This window comes from Erpetoichthys calabaricus, chromosome 1, assembly GCF_900747795.2.
Source record: "Erpetoichthys calabaricus chromosome 1, fErpCal1.3, whole genome shotgun sequence".
Lineage (NCBI taxonomy): Eukaryota > Metazoa > Chordata > Cladistia > Polypteriformes > Polypteridae > Erpetoichthys > Erpetoichthys calabaricus.
The window spans coordinates 65,070,488-65,095,807 of NC_041394.2; the positions used below are offsets into that span (position 1 = coordinate 65,070,488).

Here is a 25,320-nt window from a genome sequence, read left to right on the forward strand (position 1 = left end):
GGTAAAAGTATGAAGATGTTAATACGCTGACGTATTGACTTTTATGGCATTTTAAACAAATACATTTTCTTTATTTCCCAAATGAACTAAAATGACTGTGACTTTTAGAAATGTTACCTTAATTTAGATCATGAGGTTATTATATATATATATATATATATATATTATATATATATATATATATATATATATATATATATATATATATATATATATATATATATATATATATATATATATATTTGTGTTTTATTATATGTAGCATATGTCCATAGTATGGTGGTGTGGAATAGAATAACTTGACATTTACAGTGAAAAAAATGTGTGCCTAGTTCAAAGAATAGAAAAAAAAAATGTGCACAGCCCATTTTCCTCTGATACAATTTATTTATACAGTTTTAATAGCTTATACTGAAAGCTTATAGACTTCAGAGTGTGAAACCTTCTCACATTAACATGTTAATCAAAGGACTTTTGGTCCATTTCCGAGGACTCTTTCTTTCTTTTATCTTGCTTTTTTTCTATAACATGCTAAACTGCTTCATGCATACATTTTATATTCTGCAGGTGCCACATGCTTTCTGAAAATAGTTTCTTTTATCTTGAGACTAATGTTACCCTTTAAAAAACCCTCACACCGCTCAAAAAAGGCTTCAAGGCAAAACAAAGAACTCAAGCATTAGAGAACAGCAGCCTTAGCTTAGCTTTTAATGCTGGTTTAACTTGGCCCACACAGGGGTATAACTATCACCATCATCAAAACAAGACATCCAAAGGTTGGCATGCTGACCACTACAGGTGTTAACTCATAGTATTGAAGAATTAAAAAGATCTCCTAAATATCTTTTGGTTTCTCCTAGACAACAATGAGATCACAAAGAAAAAAAATGGAGACATAGTCTTTTGACTTACACTTCTCAGATTTTTCTCCTGAGGAAAAATCCCCTGGTATCCACACAAATGTCTCCTGTTGAGTTTCTGCAGAGATCTTAGCAAAGTCATGCAATTGGCACAGATTTTACAAGTAGTGTCTTTTCAAAGTATTTGCATTATGTGCTTAGCATTATATGGTGAAATGTATGGACAGTTCCTTGTGATAATAAAACACTTTACTATGATTACAAAACTGTAGTTGTTGCTTCTGAATAAAACTATTAGTTGCTGTAATTCATTTTGCTGTGCTCAAATTAGGTTATACTCATTTAGGAAGAAAAGCAAGCAGTGCGGCATAGTGGTTAAGACAACCTGCTATTGACACTGTGAGACCACAAGAAAGTCACTTTGCCTGTTTATACTCCAATTGGCAAAAGAAACGTAACTGATCATATCTCAAATGTTGCAAGGCAACAGTCTAATAATAAGTAAAAAATATGAAGTCTTGAAAGAGATTAAAACATGACTAAAATGAGACCGGACAAAATACTGTATAACATGTTTTTTCAAACCAAATTCTCAAGTTTGACTCCTTTTACCTCAGTTGTATCTCATGTCTCCTTTTTTCTAAAGCTACTTCTCCTAAAGAATTTTAGGAAAAACATCTGTGACAAAGTTTATTCTTGAATGAAACTTAAATGAAAATCTCTTTCAATTCTCATGAACTATAAAAGATCAACCTTTGAGCAGTAACATGTTCCTATTAGAAACCATGAAGGTAAGCAGACAGCAGCACTCAGGTGTTTTTACCCATTAATTGTATTCCGTCATCTTATTAGAAGAATATTTTAAATATTCTCCCAATAAAGTATACAATTCCTCACACACTCCTTCTTCCCTAAATAGAAATTCTGGCACAGATTTACCTCTAATCTTATTTCTGATTTCTCTGTGGATGCTCAAATTAAGGTATAGTTCTTATTCTCTTTCATTTTGCAATTATAGTAGAAAAGACATGTTGAGACAGTGGGTGGTGAATTGTGTAAAATCAGCTGTACTGTACCTTCATTTACTCTCAGCAGAGTCCCACTTCCATTGGCTCTTCCGATACCCAACAGGTCCACCTCACAGTAATAGTAGCCTGAGTCATTGTGTGAAGGCTGAAGGATGGTTATTGAAGCGTTCTTATCTTTAATGAATGTTTCAATATTAGTTTTTAGAATTGCCTTGCCATGGGTTCCATTAGATACTTCTGTCCCTCCAACGTGATCTTTATACCATTTGTAAGAGCCAATCTGCACAACATTTCTTGCATTGAAACGGCAGGGCAAGTGAGCGTTCTGCCCCAGATTAAAAGTGACTTCAGGATTCTGATGAACTTGAAGTTGTTCTGAGCCTGAAGAGAGAAGATATACAAGTATGCTGACTAAGAAGCACTGACAAGTTTAAAAAATAAAAATAAAATCAAATATGGAAAAGATCATAGACCTGGGATATATGACCAAAATAGCAAGTCACTTCATCATGTGTACAACACTAAATATATTCTGTGTGTTAAACACTTTATTTTCCTGTCTCTGCTTTCCAAAATGGTTAATTTTGTATTGACTCATGGCCCTCAAAACAATGCATATGGACTCAGGTTCTCTCCATGGCTGATAGCTACATTAGCATTCCCAATTTACAACCATTTCTTCGAGGTTACCCTTCTGGTCATTTTCATCCTCAAGTAAGAAATTTGAGAAAATGAGTGTCAGGAGAAATTTAAGAAGAAAAAAGCTACATTATTTAAACTTTTATCTGTATATCTAAAGAATGAGCAAAGTACTTAATAATAATAATACATTTTATTTATACAAGGCGCCTTTCAGGGAGCTCAAGGACACCGAACAACAATAAATAAATAAATAAATAAATAAATAAATAAAAGACACAATTATAAAAAACTTAAAACATCAGAAAATCTAGAAATTAAAACCAAACAAAATCATTATAATCAGGATGAAAAAGAAAAAGCCATTTTAAACAGATGCGTTTTAAGTTTACATTTGAAGGATGAATATGATTTGATATTTCGGAGATCCGCAGGCAATGAATTCCAGAGCTTGGGAGCAGAACGACTGAAAGCTCTGCTCCCCATGGTGGTTAGACGGGCGGGAGGGACAGTCAGATGGGTGGAGGAAGAGGATCTAAGATTACGGGATGGAATGGCAACATGAAGAAGGTCAGACAGATATGGAGGGGCGAGGTTATGGATGGCCTTAAATGTTAATAGTAGAATCTTAAAATCAATACGAAACTTAATCGGGAGCCAATGAAGCTGCTGCAAGACCGGAGTAATATGGTGAATAGATGGGATTTGAGTGATGATACGTGCTGCAGAATTCTGGACTAACTGAAGCTTATGAAGAGATTTATTCGGGAGACCAAAGAGGAGTGAATTGCAGTAGTCCAGCCGAGAAGTGACAAGACTATGAACAAGAATGGCAGTGGTATGAGGAGTGAGAGAGGGGCGAATACGATTAATATTACGTAGGTGGAAGTAAGCAGACCGGGTGATGTTATTAATGTGACATTGGAAAGATAGAGTACTGTCGAGGATGACACCCAGACTCTTGACCTGAGATGATGGGGAAACAACAGAGTTATCAATAATAAGAGAAAGATTATTGGTTTTGGATAATGATGATTTTGAACCAATGAGGAGAACCTCAGTTTTGTCACTGTTTAATTTAAGAAAATTCGAAGAAAACCAGGATTTAATTTCAGCAATGCAGTCAATAAGCGAGGGTGGTGGAAAAGAGGAGGTGGGATTACCAGCAAGGTAGAGCTGGGTGTCATCAGCATAACAGTGAAAATTAATGTTATATTTGCGAAAAATATTGCCAAGGGGAAGAAGGTAAATAATAAAAAGAAGAGGCCCCAGGACAGAGCCCTAGGGCACACCAGAAGTAACAGCGGTGGGTTGGGATGTGAAGGTTTTAAGTTGTATGAACTGAGTGCGGCCTAAGAGGTAGGATCTAAACCAATCAAGTGGAGTGCGGGTAATGCCAATCAGAGATAATCTATTAAGGAGAGTGGTATGACAAATAGTATCAAAGGCCGCACTCAGATCAAGGAGGATGAGAATAGTGATTAGACCAGAATCAGCAGCCATAAGGAGGTCATTAGTAATTTTAACAAGTGCCGTTTCTGTACTATGAAGGGGGCGAAAACCAGACTGGAACTTTTCATATAGATTATTGTGAGATAAATGGGTATGAAGTTGGATAGCTACAATTTTTTCAAGAATTTTGGAGATAAAGGGCAAGTTAGAAATGGGGCGAAAATTATTGAAATTAGTAGGATCAGCACCAGGTTTTTTTAGTATTGGGGTTATAGCAGCAGTTTTAAATGATGAGGGAATAATACCAGTAATGAGAGAAGAGTGAATGATGGCAGAAATGAGAGGGACTAGAGAGGGGAGGCAGGCTTTAACCAGAACTGTAGGCAGGGGGTCCAGCTGACAAGTAGATGACTTGGATTTGCAGATGAGATCTGAAATTTCAGAGGAAGTGGGAAGCTGGAAAGAAGAGAAAAAGTGAATAGGCGAGTGTAGTTCAGAAGGAATATAGTGAGGATCTGGACCAAGGTGCTGATGTATCTTTTGGATTTTCTCGTTGAAAAAAGACATAAGAGAATTACAGAAAGCAGTTGAGTAAAGGTGAGATGGTAAAGAGTCTGGAGGTTGTGTAACATTATTAAGTAAAGAAAACAAAGTCTTGGTGTTACCTGTATTACGAGTAATTAACTGAGTGTAATAATTAGACTTGGTTTGAGCTATACAATCCTTATAATAGAGAAGATGATTTTTTATACATCTCTTTGTGGACAAAGAGTCCGGATTTTTTAAACAACCTTTCAAGTTGCCTGCCCTTAGCTTTCAGAAGCCGAAGTTCAGGCGTAAACCAAGGGGCAGAAAAAGAAAAAGAAACAGAATGGATTTTTAGCGGAGCCAGAGAATTAAGAATACCATTAAGACAGGTGTTATAATATGAGACCAGTTCTATGGGAGTGGAAAAATTATAAAAGTCCAGTTGGGAATCAATCCTAGAAGACAGCAAATTCAAGTTAATATTCTTAATGTTGCGAAAGGCTATGAGACGTGGAAGCTTAGGAACAGAAAAGGTAAGTTTGGCATTGAATGAAAGAAGAAAATGGTCGGTTATAGTGAGTTCATCTGCTGTGAGATCAAAAGGAACAACACCAGAGCAGCAGATCAGGTCCAAGATATGTCCTTTACAATGAGTAGGAACATCAGTGTGCTGCTGGTATTCAAAACTCTCCAGGCAAGATAAAAAGTCTCTAGTGAGAGGGATATTGATATTGTCCAGATGTACATTAAAATCCCCCAGTAAGGAAGGTAACAAGATCGTTCAAAAAATTGTTGTTTGACTTAGGAGGACGGTAGACAGTTGCAATGATGGTAGGAACTGGGCCAGACAGTTGACACACAGTCGATTCAAAAGAGCTAACAGCAGGAGCAGACAACGGCAGGACTTTCCACTTCTCGCGATAAATAATCGCGACACCTCCTCCACGGCCAGAGGCACGGGATTGACAAGTGTAAACAAACCCCGGGGGGGGGGTGCATTCATTAAGTTGTGAAAAGTCTTGAGGTTGCTGCCAAGTCTCAGTTAAACAGAGAAAGTCAAACTTACGGTCAATGAGGAGATCCTGAATGAGATGTCCCTTGCTCGTGAGTGAGCGGATGTTCAGTAGACCAAAGCTGACAATGTTGCTGTCGCATTTGACAGTGATGTTAGTCGACCGAGCTAAGCTGGCCAACACGCTATGGTCAGCTTTCCTATCTGTGTTGTTTGGAGGGTGCCGAAAATCAGACCAAAAAGAGTTAATTCCTTTTGAGACGTCCGTTCAGAATCTCCGACGAGATCCACGGTGGATGTATCTCCGACGAGGGAGAAGTATGACGTCCGGTTCGAAATACAGCACCGACAGCAGAGGTACAGACTGGAGAAGACGCAGAAGTCAGTTGACAAAAGTAATTCTTTGCTAAACATTTCAGGAAAGAAAACAGATTCATCATGGCAGTGTGCATTGAATAAGATAGATAGATGTTGAAGGACGCCAGCCTTCTAAGGAAGTATAGTTGGCTCTGTCCTTTCTTACACAGAGCATCAGTATTGGCAGTCCAGTCCAATTTATCATCCAGCTGCACTCCCAGGTATTTATAGGTCAATTATGTAAAATGCTGCTGGATTCAGTTAGTTGGGTAATTTCATCTATTCTCAGTACACCGTCACATGGACCACAATCAGTCCTTTAAGGATTAGTAAAAGGTAGGAATCAATCCTGAATGGGAAGCCAGTCCATCACTTCATTGCACCTTGGAAACAGGCTTAGAAATCTGTCTGGGATTTGTACCCTTTGGATGTGCACTGAGTTTCATTATTTGAATTGCAACTGGACTTATTTGGAAGATTGCTTATTAGTATACCATTGGTCCTAATGAAAAAAAGAATGATTAACACCTTTGGTATCTTAACCTAAGAAATAATATGAGACTTATTTTTTACAATTCAAACATAGCATATTTGAGTACTTTATTTTTATCAGATTTTTAAACAGTCCATTTTTTTAACATTTTGACTTTCTAGATTTTTCCCATTTCTGACGCCACGTTGGTGTGGTTGTTTTTCTATCCTGCTGTCATTTTGTAATCGTGGAAAGATATTTTCAGTTATGATATTCCAGCATCATTACATGTCACGGGCGGCACGGTGGCGCAGTGGGTAGCGCTGCTGCCTCGCAGTTGGGAGATCTGGGGACCTGGGTTTGCTAAATTGGCGATTCTAAATTGGCCCTAGTGTGTGCTTGGTGTGTGGGTGTGTTTGTGTGTGTCCTGCGGTGGGTTGGCACCCTGCCCAGGATTGGTTCCTGCCTTGTGCCCTGTGTTCGCTGGGATTGGCTCCAGCAGACCGCCGTGACCCTGTGTTTGGATTCAGCGGGTTGGAAGATGGATGGATGGATTACATGTCACATCATTGCTATGAGCACATTATCCTAGTTTTGAAATTTATTTAAAAAAACTTCTATCCTAACAGTTTCATTAGGGTTTGGGTGCTATTAGGATTTTTTCTTTTTACCATTAATTTCTGATCCACATGTTTTAGCTTAGTTGTCTGGTTACAGTTCTTTTTTTCTGGTATTTTAGCCTTGGACAGTTTTATTGACAAATCATCGATGATTTTTGCTTGCTCCTAAAACAAACATTATTTTTATCTCTGGATCCTTTTTCACATACAACTGTTAGTGCAATTTTTCTCTGAATGATTAAAACTGTCACTTACTGTACATAGGATTCAGAAAATATTCAGACCTCTTCACTTTCTTGTGTGTGGATTTACTTTAAATGGATAATTTTGCCATTTTTGTCCATCAATCTACACTCAATAACTCATAGTAACAAAGTGAAAACATTTTTTAGAACAGTTTGCAAATACATATAATAGACATTATCTCTCTCTGGGTGTTTCACAAAGAAGTCCTTTGGTGTCTTTTGCAACAATTGAGTCAGTATGTGCTTAGGGGTTTGTTACTAAATAAAGTCTCTAGCCATTCTAGTACTGTACTGTCATAAAAGAAAATGAACATGAGTTAATGGTTAGCTTTTTTTCCTGGCTGATTCTGTTGAGATACTGTGGTTTGCTGGTTGGTTGCATTGTTTGTCTCAAAATTCTTTATAGTAGGTGAGGCACCCTGCCTAAAATTAAAGTCACTTTCTTGAATTTATGTTATACATAACTGTTAGGACTATTTTCTTTCATGTCTACTTCATTGTTTTTTACATTCAAGAATAAAGTTGGTGAGGGGCGCTCACCTTGAACTAACAATAATTTAAAACTTCTGACACATCCCTGGGTCTCAAGTTCTGAAACTTTTCAAAAGTTAAAAGAAAGCAAAAGACAACATAAAATAATTTTGAAATGTCGAAAATTTTAAAAGATGGCTTTTTTCTTTTTTCATTTCCAGAAAAATATAACATTAATGGGGACAGAACATTTAAGGACTCATTTGTAAAAACAAAAGAAAACATTCATATAGGAGAATCATATACATTTTAAGCAATAAAATAGCTTTAAAAGAGATGGATTGGCCATTGTTTTCAGCCAAGCTATGGAGAGAAGGCCAGAGGGGTGAGAATTTTGACTCATAATGCAATCACTTTTGCATGTACTGAAGCAATCCTTGATTCTGAAAGATACTATATTAGGCTGATGGAGTTATAGTCAGTATTACCTGTTTAATGCCCAACATGAGCTCCTATAAATTTATAATTGCAGAAGACTTTCACCGTGTGCATATACTGGTTATACAGAGTATGTGTTTCATAGAAGCCCCTGACCACATAGGAGCCCAAAGAACATCTACTTGCATAGGTCTATCTATGGGGGGAAGGTGGAAATACCGGAGCAATACTAAAGAAAAATTGCAGTGGTAAAAATTAGATGAAAATATGGCCTGAGAAAGGAGCTGCTACTGGTGAAAACAAGACATGGAGGTGTTTAATGCAAAACAACAATATAACCATATAAAAATGTTGAGGGTGACATTAGATTTTATGACAATGTCAAACTGCAAGACTTACTTGAAAAAATACACACTTGAGGCACAATATTTCAGAAAACACAAAGTAGGTGAACTACATTGACAGCCCTTCTTTATTTTGTTTTTTTACATTTTTCATATTTCTAAAAAGATAAAATCTGTGTTGAGTGAAAAAATGATGTTTTAACAGCTATATAATCTAAGCTAAGTGTGAAAAGCATAAAAGGTAGCATAGTGATGGTAACAGTATAAACATAATCTAATCATGCAACCCCACAAATCATAAAGACATAAATTGGATTAAGTACTATTCTAATATAATCACAAAATGTAATTAAACCAAAGTTTAATAATTGTCTTTAAATATTTACCAATGAATCCTGTTTACTATTTCCTCATCAACACAGGGAAATAATTCAGTATCACCATCCAATCAGCAGAGTGATTTTTTACAGCGGGAGGATGACTATGAAACACTTTTCTAGCATGCAGAGAGCAAATGTGAAGAGTCAAATCTATCAAGTCATAGACGGTAATGAACAGAAGACAATATTTTGTGGAGGTTTGATACAAATTTTACTGTAAGCCCAGTTGAGTGATGCTTAGTAAATGACCCTTTAACAATGCAGTTAAAGCCGACAGTTGTAGTCCTGTTGATTGTTTAAGTTAATTTTTCTGCTTATGTGTTTCCTATGCTATGCCAGCTTGATAATTATATAATTATTATTATTATTGTTGAATTATTGTCAACTTTGTAGCCCATGGTTTCTTAAACAATGTGTTTCAGTTGCAGGTTGCCAATGCTGAGTTGTGAGCTACCGTTGTATTTTTGTTTTTCGAAGTAGGTTGTGATGGATCAGCACAGATTGATCACACAATTAACATCACTTCAACAGTTGTCCTTCATTACCCAGCAGCACCCAATGCATGTCAATGCCATGGTATTTTTAAGCTCTGGTGAAGTTCTGGTCTGGATGTTGGATTTGAGGCCTGTACCCCCTATACTGTGCTTTGTGGTAGAAAGATTCGCTACAGTCATCTTCTGCTAGGTAATTACAGACAGATTATGACAGTTCGATGGTGGAAGGAATGTTTTAATGGCAAAAATTAGGGTCCCTGATACTCAGTGGCAAATGTCTGAATTGTTAGGCTTATCTAAACATTGTTGCTGACCAAGTTAATTCCTTCATGGCCACAGTTTATCCACACTCGAGTGAACACTTCATGACAAACTATGTACTATCACTGAATGATTCTGATGACATAGTAGTTTTATTTTCATTGCTTAAGTGTATCTTCATGTTCCTTGAATCTCAGCCTTAACGATCATATTTGGAATTTGGTGGAATGAGCTGTTTGCAGGAAGACTGTTCAGCCATCTACTTTGCAGCAACTGAACAATGCAGCATCTTTCAGAATCCATGTCCGGATGAATTCATGCTGTTCTGAAGGCCAAAGGAGGTTCAAGACATTACTGGAAAGGTGTACCTAATTAACGGACAACTCAATGTACAATCATGGAAGGCACCATGGCATTATAAATCGATAGTGTGCCTGCATACTTTGAACAATTATGCAAGCTAAAAATTTTACTGAAATATTCCAAATCAGCATTTATAAATATCCATTAATTTGATTTACATTTTATTAAAAGTAAAAACTACATAGTACACATTTCTATTTCAATTAAGATTAATCAAAATAAAATATGTCAAGATACCAGTTGTGAATGATGTCATCTACTGCCTGTCTTCACCCAGAAAACAGATGGAAAAAAGGCTTTGCTTATTTGTCTAATAGATTTACATTAACAATTACCACAATTATTACCACAATTCCTCTAATCAACATTTACACCTCCGGTCCAGTCTTGCACCACTCATTTGGGAGCAGGTCTAACATTATCCATGCTCACTTTCCCCAACTCCGTTAGCTAATCCAATCCAAGCCAATCCAAGCCATTATTCTTCTGGTGGCTTGCCCAGGCCAATGGATTTTATGCTCTCTGGCTGTGTTTCCCTATTCACACTGTACCCCACAATGTAATATGCCATACTTTTGAACATGGAGGTAAAGGTTTCAGATGAAATAAAAATATGCGTTAATACTAAAAATTTCATTTGTGGTGAAATACAGTTTGTTTTGTGATATTCTTTTTCAAATAATTTCACTACAAATTCATTTTTATGCAAATCATTTTGCTCATCAATAACCATCAAACTCAGGATTTAAATTCAGGATAAGTCTTCTTTAATCTAGCATACCCTGGGCCATACTCTTGACTAGCTGTTCACATTGCATCTCTGTGTTAGTCATTTGCTTATGGATACCACAGAAACAATCATTATTAACTTTAACTGATCCTCTCCTCTTCTGTTTCTTCTCCTAGTATCCTGCTTTGGCACTTTGTTCCATTGCAATATTGTCAAATAGCTAATCTTGTCCATGGGATGTGACACAGGGATAGTAAGAGTTGTTGATCCAATAATACGCAGATTTAATGTTCATCTTAGACTGTCCAGAACAGGCACATGTAATGTAGAATGCCCGTAATGGGGTTGGGTGGTTTGTTGGCCTAGATCATCAGAAGTGTGAGTTTGTCTGAATTTGACTATAATTGACTGTGGTCATGTCCATGGGTTTATATTCTGCAGGAATGCTATTAACTGAATTTTTTGTTCATTCTCCTCCATTGTCAACTGGCCATATCTCAATTATGTTAATGGGTTTAGAAAATACCGCCACAATATGTTACTCATATTCCTCTATCTTACTCTGTATTCAACACAATTTCTGTGTTTATGTAAATAAGTTATACTTTAATTATTTTTGCCATTACTTTATAGCTGAAAACATGTGCAAAAACTCTTACTCTGTATTCTGTTGAATACTCTATATTCAACACAATTTCTGTGTTTATGTAAATAAGTTATACTTTAATTATTTTTGCCATTACTTTATAGCTGAAAACATGTGCAAAAACTTTGAGCCTTTACTCTGTAAAGTACACTGTACAAAAATTAATTGGAATTGCACTGAATATTTACATATATTATTTTATATATCAAAACAGTAGTATTTAAATTATCAGGAAAGATTAAAAGATATTAATAATTTCAGATGTAACTAACTAAGATAAAGGTGTTAGAATTTGTTATTAAATTCAGACAATTACTACCAGACCTTGTTTAACATAGCACACACTCCAGGAACAACAGAGCTCATTGATGTCCTACCATGTATGGACATAGAAAAAGTGTTTAAATTCAGGTTTATAATAAATGCATATGCTCATATTTAAATTTTTATACTCCAGACTTGAAACAATACTTGATGTTAATAATATTAATTTTGATTTGTTCACTTTAGAATGTGAAACTCAACAGAGTTGTTGCATGTCACGAATTTTAATTTCCATTAGCATTTGGCCATATCAAATGCACTTCAGAACAGGTAATCCACCTAAAGCTAAGCATGTTCAGACCCAGCCAGTACCAGAGACAATCTAGAAATAAGCTTGGGTTACTGCTGGAAGAAGTGTTGGTGAGGCCAGCAGGGAGTGCTTAACCTGTGGTCTGAATGTGAATCCCAAATTACTCAGTGCAGTAATGGGGATACAGTGCTATAAAAATGGTGCCATCCTTCAGATAAGATGTAAACTCAAGGTCATGACTCTCTGTGGTCATAAAAGGTCCCTGGCCATCCTTCATAAAGAGCAGGATGTACCCCGATCTCCTGGCTAAACTTCCCACTTCAATCTATTCATTCTGGTCCCCTAGTCATCCTCTGTCTCTAACTGGCTAACTGTCTCATCACTTCAACGACCTTATAACTCAGGAGTGGTAAGAGTACTGGCACAAAAATGGCTGCCATCGCATTATCCAGATAAATGCTGCATATTAGTGGAGGTTGAAGTGACTCCCCACTCACCCTTTAAAGCACTTTGAATAGTGAGAAAAGCATGATATAAATGTAAGGAATTATTATTAATAACCCCTTAAATAAAAAAAACAATGAGAGATGCATTGAATTATAAGGAAAGTATCTGTCTATGCAGATGACACAGTGCTCTACATTACTAATACACATTCATAAATCCAATTTGTGCTAAGTGCATGAAACTACTATAGTTCTATAAAAATGTCACATATGTGAACAATCTGAGTAAGGATGTATTATTTCCAGTGAAGAGCACTGCTAACCATCTGTTTTCTTTAATTGCTTTGCAACAGTTTACACATGCAGACAGTTTTCTCCCCAGGTTTTTTTTCTGCTGGGTGGGATGCAAGAGTAGGTGCTCAAATAAATAAAAAGATAAATGTGCTTTATTATAAAATCATTAAGTATTATATATTATTTTTTTTCTTCTTCACCTTTTTCTTCTAATGAATCAGATTGTCTGCATCCTTAATCAAACTGACTTGAACCTAATTTCCTTCATAGAAATTAGCTTTGGACTAAATTTCGAAAAGACTTTTTGATCGCAAGTGTTGGCAATTTTAGCAAAATTTGTCTGGTGTCTGAATTTTTATATGGCTGTTCATTAGTCATTTTTAATGCACCTTCCATCTCTTGCTCAGTATAGTCATAGTTTAAAACAGCAGGGCTGCCGTTTTGTAACCAAATTAAATCTTGCAGCCTCATTTTTATCTTAACTTTCTGCAATTGAAAAACCCTGAAAAGCACAAAATGATCTGCATCTCAGGAAATCTCGCATCTAGGTGGTTAACAACTGTGTTCTGTATTTATCAAAATTTGTAGTCTTAGTAGCAATAAAGTCACACCTGAACCACAGTCTGGAAATAATTTTTCATTGATTCCATAATTCAGTATCATAATAGTCATTTGTGCATTTCTCTTTAGTCCAAAGCACCATAAAATTTCCATAAGCAACTTATTTAAGAGTGTATAGCAGAAGATAAAATATAACACTCTCTTGCTACCATGCTAAGATGGAAATGGAGACAAATTACAAAGTTCCATAAATATTATAACCATAAAGTACTGTATACCCAAATAATATTTCACTTCAGATACACATCAAAAATACACAACAATACATGAACTGTTCACATATGCAACACCATAAACACCCTAAACTTAAAATGTATATACTCTAACATATTGAAAGGCTGTGTATTGTAGTTGTTAAAGTGTTGGACTTCAGTCCCTGAAGTTCTGGATTCAAGTGCTGCTGTGTGACCATGAGCAAGTCGCTTCACCTGATGTGCTAAAATTGGGAAAAAAACATCAAAACGTAACCAATTTTATCTGAAATGTTCCCCCATGACCCTGTGTTCGGATTCAGCGGGTTGGAAAATGGATAGATGGATGGATGTTTTAAATTGCCTTGGATAAAGGCAAAGCCAAATAAATAAATGTAATAGTCTTTATCAATACAAAATGTATTATATTAATGGCACCTAAGAAAAACAAACGCTTTCACCAGTCAGACAGTTAATATGACCAATACCATGCATGAGTGAGTGAGTGAGGTTAGGAGCATGTGCTGATACAGCATGTTGCCACATTTATAAAATAACTCCTACGTATCTTCTAATGGATTATTGTTGGAATTTCCATATGTGAGGCAATGACTACCCCGACTGCATTAGGTGCAAGTAACTTTGCATTCAATTACTAAAAAATAAAGTCCTAGGTTGCATTTACTTGAAAAATTACTCTTTTTGGGAGTACCTGTAATGTGTGTTCTGTTTACAGTTAAACATGGATTTTTGAATTGTACACAGGCATTTAGGTTTTTTGTATATGTAATTCCCTTGGTATGATTCTTTAACAGAGTAGTTTCTAGTATTACTTTAATATTACAACAATATCATACCTGCTTTGTCTTGCAGACTGGAAAACGTTTCAGTCACCCTCTGATTCCAGTACATTTCAATACACCTTTACTAAATGTTTATCTCATCCATCTGACCTTTTTCTTCCCTCACACATCCAGCGTCACTCAGCACTGATAATAAATTATTTGATATTTTTGAAGTGCCTTTGTGATGTCAGGTATTATGTATCTGAAGATGTTGGGAGTGCCTGATTACATATATATGTTAGGAGTACAGGAATTACCATTTCACAACAATTTAATGATCTGTTCAGATTTAATTTTAGTATCCAAATGAAAAATATTAAACAATTTGTTATTTGCTGTATAGAAAATGTGCAGAATGTATAAGCAGAATATGGCAGGAGTAAAGCAAATTAAAACATGCTGTTTTTTAATCATGGAGAGATAATCCTGCCCTACCTACCCTCTGCATATTCCCTCAATTCACCAGTCACCATTGATTACCCTAAACTAAGCAGAAATCTGGTGCTTCAACACAGAATTTAACACTCTACAGAATACTCTTTAAAGTTAAATTCTTTCTCTCAAACACAAACTTACAACGTAATTATACTCCCACTCTCCTGAAACCACACAGTTTATGTGGAATATGTTTGGTACTTTGTCTTTTATAGTTTATTATTCTAACAACATGCTTTCATCCTTTGTAGAGCTATACTCCAAATATTGCTATTTATCAGTGCATATATTTCAAGTTGATGGTTTTTGCTCAAAATATGTGTGTTGTGAAGTCAAATCTCCCTATTTTATCAGTTACTTCGGTAAAATGAAAATATGAGGCAGCTCAAGGAATAGGACCTTTCAATTAAACATGCATAATGAATGAAAAATAGTAATTGATAATATTCATTCCTTAATATCTGTGTGAAACATTGTATAACTCATCTTACAATTGTGCTTTGTACACATTTATTTTGATCCAACTTTTTCAAAATATACTCAATCAATATCCAAATTTTTAACACTACCTTTGAGCTCCCGTCTCATTGGGTCACATCCGAACCATTTACCCAACCAGGATCGGAAGCCTGGTATTTAAATAATTATGCAGGAAATGCTGCAAATGTTCGATCGATTGATTATGCAAACTATTTTTTAGGTGAAAAAATAAAGTAAAACGTGTCTGCTGTGGGCGTTTGCAATTAACGTTTAAATTATTTTTCTTTAATTTATTTGTCACGCTCATTTCTCTAGTTCAGCACTGGCTTCTGGTTTATTAAAGATTCCTAAACGATCCGCCAGCCAATCTAAGAAGACACGTCAACAAATATCCAAACCTGCACATTTTTAATTTTGAGGGTGGAAAAAAGTAGAGAAAAAGCGCGCGCAAACATTTAGACTTCCCTAAAGAAATCGTGTCAATCTATCATTTAAACAATATTTGCTTTATATACATCATATATAATACAATAATTCATCAAAACTGAACCGGTAAATCATTCTTTTCTTTTCTGAAACCGCTTAATTTGTAAAAACGTTCCGCGGAGACAGGGCCAAGCCAGGCGACATGTAGTAAACGGAATCACTAGCACTTTATGGTACGCAACTCCACGTTAAGTTTAATTTCATAAAGTCATTTCACTCAATTTACATAAATACTGTATGGGGAAAACACTCGGCTACCGCTGCGCTGGACGGGATTCGAACCCAAGTTCAATGAAACACCCCATCATCACTTTGTCAACTCATTTAAAATTAACTTCCTGCTTTATTAAACCTTAATTTACATTTAAATAGCACTCTATCCATATATGATTACTGATACATTTCGCAGTCCATCCATCCATTAACTACGTCAGTTTATAGTTCAGGATTATATATTGGCGGCACTTTGGCCCGGTTGTAGCGCTGCTGGCTCGAAACAAGGAGACTGGGCTGGGGGCCCTGGTGCACCCTGCCTGGACTTTGCCTGCTCTACCCACGCTTGCGTTTGAGTTTCCTCCATGTGCTGTTTGTTTCCTCGTTTGTGTGCGTGTTCTTACCCTGTGATGAGATGGCGCCCTGTTCTGGGGTATTGTTCGTGCCTTGCGCCCAATGATTGCTGGAATCGGCTCCAGCTGCCCCGGGACCCATTTTTTTTTAGATTGTGAGAATTATAAAAACCAAATCATACCCCATAAACAGCAGGTACATAGCCAATTAACCGCCTACCTATAAAAGACGGGTTATTTCAGAAAAAATGCACATTATGCAAACAAATGCATTTACGTATCTGTTAGTGACTGACGATGTTCATTCACCAACCTTTATTAATTTTCAGCTCCGTTCCACTGCCGTTGGCTTTTCCCACTCCTGCTAAATCGACTTCACAGAAGTAGACCCCAGCGTCTTGGAAAGAAACACGGCGTATGGTGATTGAAGCGTCCTTCTTATTCAGAAATGTCTGCGTGCCTGTTCTGTCGAGTCGATTATGGAAGCTTTTCTCGGAGACTTCACGGCCCCCGACTCTGTCCTTGTACCACTTGAATGAGCCGAGAGTCACATTGTGCTGGCAGGTAAAGTAGCACCGCAAAATCGCGTCGTCTCCATCGTCTGCGCGAACCTCCCTGTCCTGAGACACGTGTAGCTTCGCCAGAACAGCTGCAAAAAAGCAAATACTGTAATACTTTATCAGTAATTCAATACTAAAATGTTTTTGCAGAGGGTCATGATGAGAACTGGAAAAGGATACTTAAGTGTTCAAGCGGCACCCACACCTGTTGCAAATCCATAACTCCATAAACAACTAAATGTAATTGCCGTGAAATTCGAACACATTGTTAAAATATCATTCATCTAAATGCTTAGTATGTTCTACAATAACTTGTTGCTTGATTTATAAAACGTATACATCACCAGAGGCTGAAGACCAAGTGAAATATACGCTATTGAAACATTCTAAAATTCGAAATGCGTACAGTAGCAGCCTCACAGCTTCACAAGTATTGACTTGGATTTCGACCTGGGCGCTGTCTGTCAACGGCGTGTACATTTTCCCCGTGTGTACGTTTTGTTTCAGGTAGGCCTATTCTGGATTTCCTTCCACATTCAACTTTCATCAGAAGGTATAGTTTAATATAATGTACATGTTGTTTCTACTTCCCTTATTCTTTATTTACTCCGTTTGTGCGTGTATGGTTTTCCTTCCACATTCCAAAGTCTTGTGTGTTAAGTTGACTGGCGTTTCCAAATTGTTAACGTCTAAGTTAACAAGATGCACTAAGATGTGACTGCGGTCTTCGTCCAAAGCTGCATTTGGGACAGGCTCCAGACCCCGTAAATGATTAAATAGGTTTGAGGTGTATTTTATGTCATAATCTTGTACATCTTGAATCCATGAGAATAAACGGGTCCGGCAGTGGAAGGCTGGATACAGTTTAACTTAATACCATTTATGTATCTGAGCATATTATGTCACAACATTTATTTATTTAAGCAAATCACTGGTGATTATTGATTCAAACACACAAGATATCAGATTGAAAAGCACTGATTACATACCCCTTTAAGTGCATTCACCCATCCTTGTATTTTACAGTTCCATTGAATTCATATCAAAGTTTTTTTCACTTGAGTTTATATTTTCACCATGTAGCATTTACCTAACTTTTTTTTGCTTTCATGTGAACTCTAGTGGAGTCGTTAGTACTCAACCTAATTGAAAAGCCATTTTAAAAAAGAAGTGGCCATCACTCTCATGAACACTTAAGTCAATCTCATAGCATCAGGGACAATACTAGGTAAAACCGGAGTCCAATTCCTTGTATGTGTACATATACTTGGCCAATAAAGCTGATTCTGATTCTGATTTTCTTTAAAAAATGACCTGTTACAAATATTTGCTGTAATAATTGAAAGTTATTGACCACTGATTAGTGGACTAAAAGAAAAGTGATTTGATCAATAACGCGAGGGACGTTCAAAAAGTTTCCGCACTTTTTAAACTCTGCTTACTAAGAATTTCAAAAACAAATTACATCACTTTTCTAAATAGTCACCTTCGTTTGCGATGCAATTTTCCCAGCTTCGTATACCAACTTTTTAATGTCCAATTACTACTCCTCCCGCCTTCTCCGTTTTCAACGAAAATATAAAACTGAGTAAATTTTTTGAACGTCCCTCATATTTAGACATTTAATATGTTATAACTATGGACAAATCTAAAACCTATAATAGAATATGCAGCGAGTGCAAAGGGCAGCGTTAAGCCTTTACGAAGCGAGTTGGTATTAATCGCGACACAGGCTTGTCCTTTGGTTTCTGAAGTTCTGCTCAACATAGTCGAGCTTTTCACACGTTTCAGGGTGTTCTCCACGAACTGGATTCTTGTTTAAAATAAAATAAAATGATACAAATGGTATCATTGGTGTTTAAATTAGTTACTTCTAGGCCGTCAAAACAGATCGTTACTACTCCGTGATTAGGATTGATTCGTCTGGATCTGTTTGGAACAGTAATAAAAATATAACTGTTTCGTGAACTTTATCATGAAAAAAAGACATTTTTGTGCCTAATAAATACTACTATCATGAATATATTTTAGGAATGATATTGTGCTTATTTACTTAATATTATTTAAGCTTTTTTAATAGGATTGACCAACTCTGCTTTCTGAAGAGAGAAACGGTCATGTTAAAGAAAAGGTTGAAACATTTTTCCAACAGTGAAATAAAATAACAGACACGGAATGAAACAATTTTCTCACCTTGAATCAGTGCTGCCAATAGCAAGATCTTTCGGGCTATTCTCGTGGATGTCATGTTGATTTGCTTTCAAAAAAATGCCATTTGTTATCAACACTGCTCAAAATATTTGTAAAAAACGCGTAAGCCGCTGCTCAGTGACTCATGCCGGAAATGCGAGGCCACGGAACTGTCAGGCTCGTCTCAGCACTCCTCACTTGTTCTTTTCATGTGCCTTTTTGATCTTCTCCCATAGAACAGGTTTGCTGATCAGACCTTTCATATCACTCTCTGCTCCAATTTGAACAACCTGAAAAAAATCGATGCGAAGACTTCCAGAGCGCTGCTGCAAATCATTTACTAGGGACGTTCAAAAAGTTTCCGCACTTTTATATTTTCGTTGAAAACGGTGAAGGCGTGAGTAGTAATTGGGCATTGAAATGTTGGTACGACGCTGGGAAAATTGCATCTCAAACGAAGGTGATTATGTAGAAAAGTGATGTAATCTGTTTTTGAAATTCTTAATAAATAGTTTAAAAAGTGAGGAAACTTTTTGAACGTCCCTCGTATATTTTTCGGGATGTTCAACGGTTAAAACAAATTCCTTTGTTAATCAACATATTATAAAAGCCGTGTTTTTTGGGTACTTAACTGGCTTTGAATATTTGCTATTCCTGATTTCTTGTCACCTTACGGCTGTTCGGCTATTCTAAATGTATTAGTTAAGAGCACGCGCTGATACAGTGCATTGCCGTACCCACCACATAACTAACTAACTCAGGATCCCAGATTAGGGCCCGAGTGCAGCCATGCAATGGGTGACACCTCAGCACCACAATAGTTCAGATGGAGTGGAACTGTGAGGTTTTTGTGGTGGTTGGAGTACCAATTCTGCCACCAACACCCAGGTTTTCCCTTCTGGTTGGAGGGCCTACATGAAGGGCAGGATGCAGTTTAACGTCATACCCAGGACGGAGCAATTGCAGGTTAAGGGCCTTGCTCAGGGGCCCAACGGAGTAGAATCACTTTGGGCGTTTACAGGATAAACCTTCCGAATACCAGTGCAGATCCCTACCTCAGAACCTAAATGTATGCAGGTGTCAAATTTTAATAAGTACAAAAGCCAAGTAGATTTACTGTATTTTAAATATATTTTCCTTTAACTGTCATACAATATTTCTTTATTTGATTTATTCTGTCTGTATGCCGAATTGGAAGTACAAACTAAATGGATTTACAGAACTTCCTTGAGTATGCAATTCGAGTAAATCTGAACATTTTTTAAAATTATGGCACATATGTATTGTGTAGGGCGGCACGGTGGCGCAGTGGGTAGCGCTGCTGCCTCGCAGTTGGGAGATCTGGGGACCTGGGTTCGCTTCCCGGGTCCTCCCTGCGTGGAGTTTGCATGTTCTCCCCGTGTCTGCGTGGGTTTCCTCCGGGCGCTCCGGTTTCCTCCCACAGTCCAAAGACATGCAGGTTAGGTGGATTGGCGATTCTAAATTGGCCCTAGTGTGTGCTTGGTGTGTGGGTGTGTTTGTGTGTGTCCTGCAGTGGGTTGGCACCCTGCCCAGGATTGGTTCCCTGCCTTGTGCCCTGTGTTGGCTGGGATTGGCTCCAGCAGACCCCCGTGACCCTGTGTTCGGATTCAGCGGGTTGGAAAATGGATGGATGGATGGATGGATGGATGTATTGTGTATATTGTGATTGGCCACTTTGTACATTGCGTCCATCTGTGGCTCAGGCCTTTCCGGGACCCTCAACTCCATAACATACTAGCCTAATTTAATGCTATGGGATTTCTCGTTCGCGCGTGTCTCGCACTGCATGTCCTCACTGGTTTGAACAGAATTGGTTTCTTTACACCTGGTCAGCCCCCTGCTTTCTGGATTCCTGGGAAAGAACTTGCCGTGAATCTCGAGAGAAGCGCGTATGTAGTACTGTAGATCTCTTATCGTCTGCTTTATAGAAACCTGCACCTTACGTCTGGGCTGTTTGTTCAGCTGTTTGAGTTCGTGGGCAATCCTCCGAATAGCGGTCCCAAATTATTTAACAACTGTTTTCCTATCGAGTGGACAATATTTAGGAGCGGGAGCAATAAGGTTAGTTATTAACAACCGGGGTAGTGGTCGTTGTTGGCTGGAGGTCGTGCAGAGACGTGATGCTCCAACATTGGAACGCATCATCAGTGCTCATGTTTTACCGGGGACAACAGTCGTTACCGACGCATGGAGAGGGTATCAGAATGTTGGGCTGATGAATAACGGCATTTACCAACATGCTGTAATTGTTCATGCCGAAAAGTTTGTGGATCCAGTACACGAGGAAATTCATACGGAGACTATAGAAGGGTTGTGGATGCTGGCGAAGCGGAAGCTGCGCTACCAAAGCGGTACAAGCCGTGGACTGTGTTGAACCGTTACCACTAAGAGACGTTGCAGCTGTTGTGCTGGAATTAATACAAAATATTGGAAATACATCTTATTGTCTTGCAATAAATGTTTTTTCGCGGCTTTCAGTGTAGTATTGTCCACTCGATAGGAAAACAGTTGTTAAATAATTTGGGACCGGTATTCGGAGGATTGCCAGTTCGTGCCCCCTATCCTGATGGTCAAGTTAAATGTAACGCAGTAAGTGGAATTCGTATTGTTTAGAACAGTGACGAATACGTAAGAATTACATGTAACAAATTATATTGTTTTACAGGAACTTTATAACCCTGGCGTTTCCCAGTTCTTGTGTATTTTCATGGGATACTTCTCAGGATACTGCGGTTTTTTCGTGCCACATTATTAAGCTATACAAAAGTTCACTTGTGACTCAAAATTTGTTCCGTATGCCTAAAATTTAGTGTGAGCGCACTTCACGATGGATGTTTTTCCTTGATTTTGTTTAAGTTTTTTTTTTTGTTTGTTTCCTACCTTGAGACTAACGTTTCGGTAACATGTACGGGTTATCATTACCCTAAGCAGGAGACGGAAATTCTCGGGGATTGAATTGTGAAAGAAGTGATTCTCACCTGCAGGGTTTTTCATTTTGTTTTCTCTAATGCTCATGTGCTAGATACTTAAAAGGATTTTTTTATATTGATGAATTCTGGAATGTATAAATGAATGACCAGATCACTCAGTGTATTACATGAAAAATAAACTTAATAACAAGGTGATTTTGATAAACTAATGATAAAAACTGAAAAATATATTTCTGAGATCATATGAAGTCGCTTTAATTAGTAACAAGTACCATTGTAAATTTTGAGTGTTAATTTGAAGTAAATGGTTGTATCTGATATGTTATTATACAATATGTTCAATCTGTTGAATGCCACTGTAATGTTCTGGTTTTGGAAAATAAAATTTTAAAAAGTGATTGTTTCAGATGACAAGAAATTGTGATTCCAATCTCTTATGAGCCAATATGTATAGCATTACAAAAATATAAAAGGAGAGGAGGGCTGATAGTTCTAATGACACTGATAATGTATACCTTTACAAAGAACTTATGATGCTGTATCTCTACATAATGGTATCTTGCTGAATAACAGTATTAATTTAGGATTTTATAGTGAAAATTTGTGATGCCTGAAATAAAGTTTTAATGATGTTTAACCCTGATTCAGAAGGAACCCCGTAGCTGTGGGTTTTTATTCCAACTAACTTAATAACCAGTTCATCATTCTTACTTTGATTGATCACACTGTTTAGTGAACTGTCCTTTTTAATCATGTTATTCTATGTAATTCTGAAATGTATTTTCCCAAAACTATGTTTTCCCAAAACATATGTTTTCTTTACCATTTTCTTTTTCACCATATTCTATAGAAATGCTAACAACACTGAATGCTAAATGGAAGCAATTACTTCAGTGCTTCGCTTATCAGTTCATTTGTAAGAAACATTTTTTAAAGAGCAGACAAGTGTAGTAAAGGATACCCTCTACCATTCAATATTGTTTTTACATCTGCCTGCATTACCTATTGGTAATGAACAGTATTTGGATACAGTCAGTGAATCAAATTCAACCAAAAAGATTGCATTAAAAAGAATACAGAAAAAGAAACATGCATTTAAAACTATGGCGAATAATACAAATATTCATGAATTTCTTACAAATATTTATAGTTCCGATAACTAAACAGGTCAATTAAAATGAAGAATGAAGCACGGTTATTGTAATTGGTTGGTATAAAAACCAAGAGCCCCAAAGGGTCCCTAATAACTGATCCTGAAAACCATGTGAAATGTACCTCTACAGTAGATGCTGAAATTTAGTCCGGGAGTAAAAAAATAAAGACATTTAAATTATATATTTGTGAGCCTACTCATGCATAATACAACTTACCCAAATGTTTACCTTGTGTAAATTCTATGAAGGCCACAACTTAAAGAATCATTTTTGCAAATCAGTCATTTAACCAGAGAACACTCATTCTTTTCTGCATTCTACAAATCTCAATTCTGCAAATTATCTGTGTATTTACCAATCACTGGCTCTACATATTTAAAAAAAAACCTTCTTCATTGATCCCTTCTTTCAGATAATAAAAGTATTGTTATAAAAGTTCACAAACCACACCTGCAGGCTCACTAAATAATAAACAATGTTAAAAAAATATTACTGACTGTTGTCACACATGCACTACAGGAAAATCTTCACTGCTCTACAAGTTAAGAACAAAAGAAAGAGAGCAGGTTGGAACAGTTGTTAACATCTTTTACCTCTTTGACCACAGAACCAATGATGACTTCAAAGAAGAGCTGTGATGGCATTTGGTGTTCATTCCAGTTCATTTATATTCTTACACTTCCTTCATAATTAATTATTTGCCACCATTTTTTCCCAAACTGGATGTAATTATTAATGTCCCATGGCCAAACAGTATTCCAACTTTCAAATACAATATCAAAATATTTTACATAAGAAATATAGGAAATATAAGAAAGGAAATGAGGCCATTCAGTCCATAAAGCACTTTTGTTTAGCTAACAGCTAAGCTGTCACAATATATCATCCAGATGTTTCTTAAAGGTTGTCAGGAATTTCCTGTTTGGACCATCACACTACAATGGAATATAGAAAGATGCACTGGTATTCATGAAAAGGGGAGATGTCCATTGTATTAAAGGTATTTTGCCCACACTAAGATCATTGTTTTCGAAACAATTCTTCCTTTCTTTCTTTCAAATACTAAATTCATCATTCACTCACACGATTTTAGCTTTAAAGTCAATGCAATGAAGTGTGACAAAGTCCCTATGTGAAAAGTTTAGACCAGTTCTTTTACTGAATGTTTAATAAAAACTGTTGGCTAAAGCCTTAGCTTGTGGTCTTCATTGATACGTATATTAGATCACGCAGATCAAACTGCAGTCATTCATTCTTGTCTAGGCTCAGATTGTTGTGATGGAAGAAAACAATTACATATTAAATAATAAAGAAAACTGTGAAAAACAATGATGGCAAATAAAGGTTAAAAATAAAGAAGATTCTTCAAAACCAAGAAGACAAATAACACTAAGACTAAAGCCCAAAATGCAAGACAAAAAACAAGAGTCAGAGCAAAAAGATCCCTTGCTACCTAAAAACTATTTCTGTAAATAACTAGTTAGTTAAAAAATGTGTATGTTGGGGTTTGGATCTTAGATGTATGTTGTTATCCTACCTTTCAAAAATATCAAAAAGAACTGTGCAGACCTCAAGAAACACCTGCCAACCCTCCTCTTAACCTCAGGTCAGATTCAACAAGTAGGCCTCACCACTCAGGCACCCTGGCATCAGCTCATCAGGCAGGTATATGACTTGCAGAGGCTCAAAAATGGGGCAAACCCGATTTTAAGTCGTAAAATCAGAGGAAAAGTTAAAAACATAAAAAATCACTTGACCAATATAATCAAGGCAAGATAATTGAATTTTTAAAAATGTATTAAGGAGATTCAATAGAATTCAAAAAATAATCACAAAAAAACTTAGGCAGGCACAAAGAAGAAAACAAAACAGGTTTTCCAAAAAGATAAACCTTCAGTGAACAATATCCAACAGTGAGAAACCAGGAACAGCCTCTTATACGAAGAGCAGTGGTCAGAATCAAAAAATCCAAAAATTAAAATGAACAGCACAATCCACAAGACCGGATAAACATCTAAGCTGAAGCTGCCATTTCATCTGCAGCTACTTCTTAAAAAACCCTGAAGGTGATCCCTTACCTGTAATAATAATAATAATAATAATACATTTTATTTATATAGCGTCTTTCCCATGCTCAAGGCACTTACAGAATAAATAAAGAACGGCAGAATATACAGTATATAGCAT

General features: G+C 36.7%; 1 protein-coding gene across 1 annotated transcript in view; it reads right to left on the minus strand.

Annotated features, from left to right (window-relative positions):
* The window catches only part of LOC114664833 (uncharacterized), a 32,199-nt gene extending 12,931 nt beyond the window's left edge, over positions 1-19,268 (minus strand). The window contains exons 1-3 of the mRNA XM_051932799.1: positions 19,032-19,268; positions 16,592-16,927; positions 1,937-2,269 (exon numbers count right to left, since the gene is read on the minus strand). Of these exons, the coding sequence (XP_051788759.1) occupies positions 1,937-2,269; positions 16,592-16,927; positions 19,032-19,086 (724 nt within the window). The 5' untranslated portion in view covers positions 19,087-19,268. The remainder of the gene's footprint in view (positions 1-1,936; positions 2,270-16,591; positions 16,928-19,031) is intronic.
* Positions 19,269-25,320: the final 6,052 nt, after the last annotated feature.